Source organism: Gossypium raimondii, chromosome 13, assembly GCF_025698545.1.
Source record: "Gossypium raimondii isolate GPD5lz chromosome 13, ASM2569854v1, whole genome shotgun sequence".
NCBI classification, from domain to species: Eukaryota; Viridiplantae; Streptophyta; class Magnoliopsida; order Malvales; family Malvaceae; genus Gossypium; species Gossypium raimondii.
This window is the reverse complement of record NC_068577.1, coordinates 49931801-49938480: the sequence shown is the minus strand read 5'-3', so window position 1 is coordinate 49938480 and position 6680 is coordinate 49931801. Positions and strand designations below refer to the sequence as shown.

Genomic DNA, 6680 nt, shown 5'->3' with positions numbered 1-6680 from the left:
TACGAAAAAGCTTCAATACTACTTCCTATCTTTTTATATCATAACAAGCACGGAATTTTCGAATTCACAGATAAATAAGTCAATTACTTAACCTATGTTCACAATAGCACAGTCGAGCTAACTGATAGAGTCCTAAATTAAAATGAAAAGGGTAAAACAACTAAAATTGAATTGCTAGACGACCTTTATCCAAACCAAAATTGCTACGCTCAATTATAACATTCCAAGTATGAAACAAAGCAACCGGGACTTAACAGAGGACTAGACGGACTTAGATTGTATCTTAGAATTTGAGAATGGAAAGGGTAATTAATAATGTTCTGAGCTTCTTTAAATCTGGATTTTAATCAATTACCTCCCTGCATAAACTCTTTGATGGTGGGAGTTCTTTAGATAAAGTCAGCCTCCAATTGCTTGATTCATCCTGTTAGCTGAACCTGAAAATCCGTCAATGGTGCTTCAAGGGTACATCTTACGTTCCTCCAATGAGACTAGATGTAGCTTCCTCGTCGATTCAAGGCGACATTTGTCTTTCTGGTGCCCAGCATAGAAGAAGTGTGTTGAGCTCTTCTCTGAGCACCTGTACAGAAAATTAAATCACAACAAAAATAAGTATTGATATCAGAAATTAATAGACATTTATTCTCGAGTTTGCATGAAATTTCGGGTTGCTTGATTATAAATGGTTTCCTTTACTTTTAGCTTTATTCTTTGATCTCATGCATCTATAAATGCCTAGCATGCAATCCATTACTAGAACCGGAAAACAATCAGCGTATATTCTTTTACACACACAACATAGAGCCAGATCAATAAATATTATAACAGCAGGGGAAGAACTGACCAAGCTTACCCTATTCAACTTAGAAGGGAGCCTCAAGTGATTCATCCCAAACTTCAGCACTTCCATTGGAGGCATCTTCAACATCATCTTCCATTGAAAGCCTAATATATTCTCGATGTGCAAAACGGTCCCATTCTGTCAATGTAGGATTCTCACGCTCCTGTTTTATTCCAACATAAACGAGGCTGTCATCCAAAACTTGCATACAAGTGAGATGATATACAGTTCATCTTTTTGGGTAATGAATATACAGTTCATTTTCAAAGTAAATAAATGATGGAAGTGTCTGACACAGTTACCTGACGAATGAGGAATGGATCGCGAGTTTCAAAAGCCATGAATTTGTTAAGATTGAAAAGGATATTGAAAACACTTCCAGATAGTTTAGAACCTTTCAGGTCACGCAACATGATATAACTCTCATCCTGCAAACAAGAAATTTCAATTGTCAAACATGTAAAATAGTCAGTCTTCACTAGCAGTGTATATGAAACAAGCACTCAATGGAAACTCAGCTCCTAAACCAGCATATGGTAAAAAGGCAGTTCTAGGTGTAATTCACTCAGCCTTAAATAGCACAAAATGATCTAATTCTAAAGCAGCAATGCCATGAATAACATGCTTCAAGAGGAAAATGCAAACAGACAAACAGACCTCTGGACAATTGTACGCAACAGTTTACCATTGAAGGTGAAAAGTACTTTTGAAAAATGCCGTGAAAAAGTACTTTTGAAAAATTCGGTGGTGTTTACCTTTGCAGTCTATAAGTGCTTTTGGGAAGATAAAAAGTCTATTTTGGACATGATGTTGTAAAGTGGAAGATTTAATGAGGGGATAAAAAACTAATTTTATTGAAAAGCACTTTTCTAAAAGCTAAAAGTTTTGGCTTTTTGACTTAGCTTAAAATCCCAGTTTAAAATCAAGGTTTGGTTTGAAAAGCTGCTTGTTTTCCAAATTTTTCAGTTTGAGATCATGGCACTTTTCAACCTCAATGGTAAACACACCCTAAGTTGGAAATTACAAGTGGAACTTAGCAAATACAAGTACTATGATTCATTCCCAGGAACACACTGCCATATGTGCCATATTATTATTAAGCAGTCAAGGAGATGAAAAGGGAGTAATGATAAAAAGGCAAACCTGCGGTTTAATCATGTCAATCATCTGACACAAGATGTCCTCAAAGAGCACAGGCTCCTGTGCCATGCATTCCATTCGGTGCAACTGCTCCTCATAAAAGAATTGCATTTCATTACGAGTTAGAACTCCATTGCCATCCAAATCTATGCACTTGAACCTATAAAAGTAAGAAAATGTGCTAATTACTGACTATTAATAGCATAGTTCCCATCCTGCCAAACTATGTTTGATTATTCCGCAACAGAGAACAAAGGCACAAAAATGAGATTTAAAATATGATAAGATTGGGAAAACTAGCCAAGAAAAGAAGCTACTCAGAAATCAAATCTTAATGTGATTATTCATAACCTCCACCACCTCAAAACACAATGCTATTTCTCAACCTCTGATACCCGGGGCAGAAAATATTAAGGCAAATATTTCTAGAGCTACTAATGAATCATTTACAAATATTTCTAAAGCTGCTAACAAAACATTTACAAAATTTGTTCTTTTGACAGATCTTTCTGAATTTTTAGGTGAGAAGTGCAGAAAAGCTATTTCAAATTTTTTGGGTGACTTTTTCAAACAAGTGAGCTACTATGAAGTAGAGGCATAATAAATTCAAGACTATGATATTCTTATGTCTACAAAGAAAGAGCACAAGATACCAATACTCAAGACTAGGCTCAGATGACTTGTCCTCCTCTGCAAGGATGAAGTAAACAAAATCTTCATAACCCATCTTTCCTTCAACCTTACTGGTAAACTTTCTTGGGACCTAAGATGATATGGAAGTTCAATATTTGTAAATAAATAAACAAATCAATGAAACAGAAAAAAAAAATAGAAGAGGATGGTCGAACAGACAAAGTTAAATTAATAAAGAACTTCTTTGTGCGGGTAGAATGTGGTTTGGACCAAGGAACAAAAATATCATCAGACTCACAAACCTGAGAAAATATTCTATCGACAATTCTGTAGGTAAGCGCATGGTTACCATATCTGATAAGGTTCTCCTTGTCAATCAAGAAATCATGATCTGTATCCAGCTCCCAAAACTTGCAGTATATTACATAAAAATGTTCATATGAAAAGTACCTGCACATATGATGATAATTGTTTTGAAAGAGGAGGAAAGGATTATTTGGTATCAGACAGGATGTATTAAGCATGCATCAAAATGTAGAAGAGATGCATGTATCAAAATGCAATTATATAAACTTACTCATGAGCTTGTGGAATTTGAAAGAAAAATGAAAGCCAGTTTATACTCGATGCATTGAAGGAGATTCAGTCAAATCCCTACCTCAAAACTTTATTAATGTCCTCTTCCTCATCACAATGTAGCATGGCATCAATCAAGTTCCCACGTTTCAATTCTCTAAGAGTGAGGTGACCAGTCCCAGATCTATTTATGTAGTAATATATTCTGTATATAACAGTTTCAGCTGGCAATGTGAAACAAAAGTTGTATTAATATTTGGAAGCACTAGAGACAAGCTAGACTATCAAATAATTGAAAAACACAGGTAGAAGTTTATACTGATGTTTAAGCAGTAATAAACACCATATAGAATGGGACCCTAACATGTTAAGACAGATTATCAATAAGCTGTAATGCATAAATTGGTGTAAGATATTCTATTTTCCTTCAGTAGCAAATGTATACACAAATATTCCCATTTCATCCTCTCTCATACTTCATCAATTTGTCAACAATCAGTCTTCTAATATGTTCAGATGGACATAAGATTACTGCACAATTCATATTAAACTAAAAGGTTATGTCTGCTTATAAGAATTTCTTGTGTGAATTCATCATCCTAAAAATAGGAATTTTAGAAAATGGAAGCTAAGCCATTGAAACCAGCTACTAAAATGAGAGCTACATCACAATCATTCTTACTAAAGACAACCAACAAACAAAACAAGAATGTCAATCCTGTTTTCTATGCGCCTATTCTTTCTGTTTGAGATATGTCCAAATTCCAGCACTTGCTGTTAATCAAAGGATAATTTTGCAGTCTTGCTTTATTAATATGCGATCATCATTTCATTCATAATTTTTAACATAGCATTATACGTTATCAAACATATCATAGACAGAGCTACTTCATCAAAGAAACAGGTCAAACGGCGTTCATAGAAATTCACATGAAAATAGATGCATTTACAGGATTCACAAGTTCAAATCTTAGTGGTTGCAGCACCTAATGAAGGAATCAGTCCGGAAACAACTCAATATCTGTGTAAAATGCCTTTGATATTGTAAAAGGAGGGGGTATAAAAGTGAAAAAGCCTAGCATCTAAAATATCCAATTGCAGTGAGAGAACAGTAAAAAGGAATCAAACAGATGAAAAACAAACCATATCTTTCCTGAAACTCAGGTGTACTCTGTAAGAACTCCAACCCAGGATGAGTTGCCAATAGTTCTTGGAGTAAAGGTTTGAAGTCATCCTGACAAATTGAGAAGTATAGAAGTTAAGTTTGAACAAGGACTGTTAGATATTGACAAATATTGCAGTTGATTTAAGACCTGAACAAGGTACTTGAGATATGGTTGTTTTAGTACTGTATAAATTTGAGTTGCTACATCCTTCGTCAACAAGTTTCCATTGACCCAATAATCAACAAATGCATCTCTGCAAGCAGATTAGAGTAAAACTCAGAAAAAGCTACCATTTAAAATGAACTAAATCACATCATAGCTGAAAAGCAACTACAAGGAGAAACAGTAACAGGTTAGGAGTCGGAGCCGGAGTCGGATCCTAAACTAGAAAGTTAAATTTATAACACATAGTTCTCCAACAAAGGTGAGCATAGTTGAGCACCTAACCACGGAAAAGGAACCCAAACATAAAAATTTCATAATTTTCTAAGAAACATCCTAGTCTCAAAAAATATTATGGATCTAAGATACAAATATAAAAGTTCACTTCCATGAACAAGAAGCATACCTTGTGACCAAACCAGTGCTATTAACATCAATTTTTTTGAAAAGTGATGGGGAGAAAAATGAAGGCAGTTTGCATACTTCCTTGGTCACTAGTTTGAATTCTGAAAATTATAGAAAGTAAAACACAACTATCAAATGAGTTCTAGAAATATCTGTCGAAGCAAAGCACGCATGTTTCTTACCTTGCAGTTGTAGTCCCTCCGGGTGGCCAGCAAAGAACTGACTGATCCGAGACATATATTGTTCTTTTAGATCATTTGGAGGTGGATGGCCATTTTTGAAGTAAAACTGGAGGCAATTTCAAGTCATCGCAACTTCATGATAGAAAGGTAAAGATAGCACATAAAACACAACTAAGGACAGCAATAGAGAAAGAAAATATCATATCAATTAAAAAAGATCCAAACCTGAGGTATAAACTCTTTCACAGGCTCGCTAACTACTTTCAGGGGAGAACCCAAGTTTGAAAGACCAGCCCTTTGTTTTGTTATACGAGGCGAACCAGATGTACTTCTTGGTGAAAGGGGAGGAGCACTGCCAGCAGGAAACATGGAAGGTAACGAATTGCTTGAGGGAGAGCCTCCACCGGAAGTGTTTGCAGGAACATTCAAGGGATTACCCGCCTTTGCATCATTAACCAATGATGTTACCTAACAAAATAACAAGAATTAAACGCCGGAGCACTCATTTGCTAAGAGGAAATCGCACTATTTCCATATTAATAAGTTGCACTATTTCCATATTTAAGAACAAAACAACATCATTTAATCAATCAAGATCATACAACACCTATTATGGGATATTGTTATAATCATTAAGCCACCAAGTTAAATCTATTTGGACAGAAAACTAAGCAGTTAATGTAAGGATAACACTACTTAACAATAGGATGTCACAATATCCTTTTCGCATTGATTTTATCCATTAAAATATCTTAATAATGCGGAATTCAGGTACATATACACATAATGAACAAACTGAAACATGTAATAAGCTCAAAATAATGTTTCATGAAATATAATTTAATTATAATAAAAAAATAATTTTTTACATAAAAATTTTAAAATTTACCATCAAATAACCAAGCCATTTTGACTAGAACAATGTTGGGGCAACAACAATCAATCATTTTCAATTAAAGTGTCAAAACGGAAAGAATTCAAATCAAACACAATGAAGATTCGAAATTAGAAAAACGAAAAGTATACCAGCTTGTTAGCTTCAGGAAGCGAAAGCCACTGTTCGAAAAGCTTTTGAGTGAATTCAGGATAGGATTTGAGAGCTAAAGGAGACATCTCCTGGAGATGCAATAGCTCCGCATCCAAAGACGCTATATCTCCAACAACAACTGCCTCCATTTCCTTTTCTTTGCATAACCAAAACGCAGCTCAAACAAAGTTCTTCCGCACAGATCAAATGAAAAATCAGCTAAAAAGTAAATTAATCTTCTTTTAAAAAAACACACCAGATTTAAGGTAAGGAATTTAATTTTAGTAATTAATTAAAAAAATATGAAAAGAGAAACTTCGATTGGGAACTGAGAAAGCGTTGGACACCCTAGATCTTCATGAAATCAAGAATCGGACCTACATAAGATTTCTTCGTTATCGCTTTTTTTTCCTTGGATGTTAGCAAGAGAGTGTTTGGGAGGAGAGAAAACGATAGAAAGTGAGATTACAAACTTTTTCTATTTTTTATTTTGAGAGAAAGAGACAAAAAATCGATGCGAGTCAAGTGGGAGATTAGCTAAGAAATTG

The 6680-nt window shown here is 34.7% G+C and overlaps 1 protein-coding gene across 2 annotated transcripts; it reads right to left on the bottom strand.

The window, feature by feature from the left end:
- LOC105782511 (probable serine/threonine protein phosphatase 2A regulatory subunit B''delta) lies at positions 1–6680 on the bottom strand. Of its 2 annotated transcripts, XM_012607292.2 has the most exons (13): positions 6132–6680; positions 5331–5573; positions 5106–5211; positions 4925–5024; positions 4504–4609; positions 4334–4424; positions 3273–3414; positions 2917–3064; positions 2635–2744; positions 1985–2141; positions 1144–1269; positions 854–1004; positions 1–580 (listed from the first exon to the last, which is right to left on the bottom strand). In XM_012607292.2, exons 1-12 carry the CDS (start codon positions 6279–6281, stop codon positions 864–866), a joined length of 1620 nt encoding a protein of 539 aa, XP_012462746.1. In that variant the 5' UTR covers positions 6282–6680; the 3' UTR covers positions 1–580; positions 854–863. The 2 variants fall into 2 exon arrangements, with proteins under 2 accessions (XP_012462746.1, XP_012462748.1); XM_012607294.2 differs by lacking the exon at positions 6132–6680 and having other exon boundaries at positions 5106–5237; positions 5331–5479.

Coding starts and splice junctions, on each gene's coding strand:
- LOC105782511 (XM_012607292.2), bottom strand. CDS start 6,281: ATGGAGGCAGTTGTTGTTGGAGATATAGCGTCTTTGGATGCGGAGCTA. Junction 5,212..5,330: donor TGAAAGAGTTTATACCTCAG/GTTTGGATCTTT, acceptor AATTGCCTCCAG/TTTTACTTCAAAAATGGCCA. Junction 4,610..4,924: donor AGCACTGGTTTGGTCACAAG/GTATGCTTCTTG, acceptor ATCTGCTTGCAG/AGATGCATTTGTTGATTATT.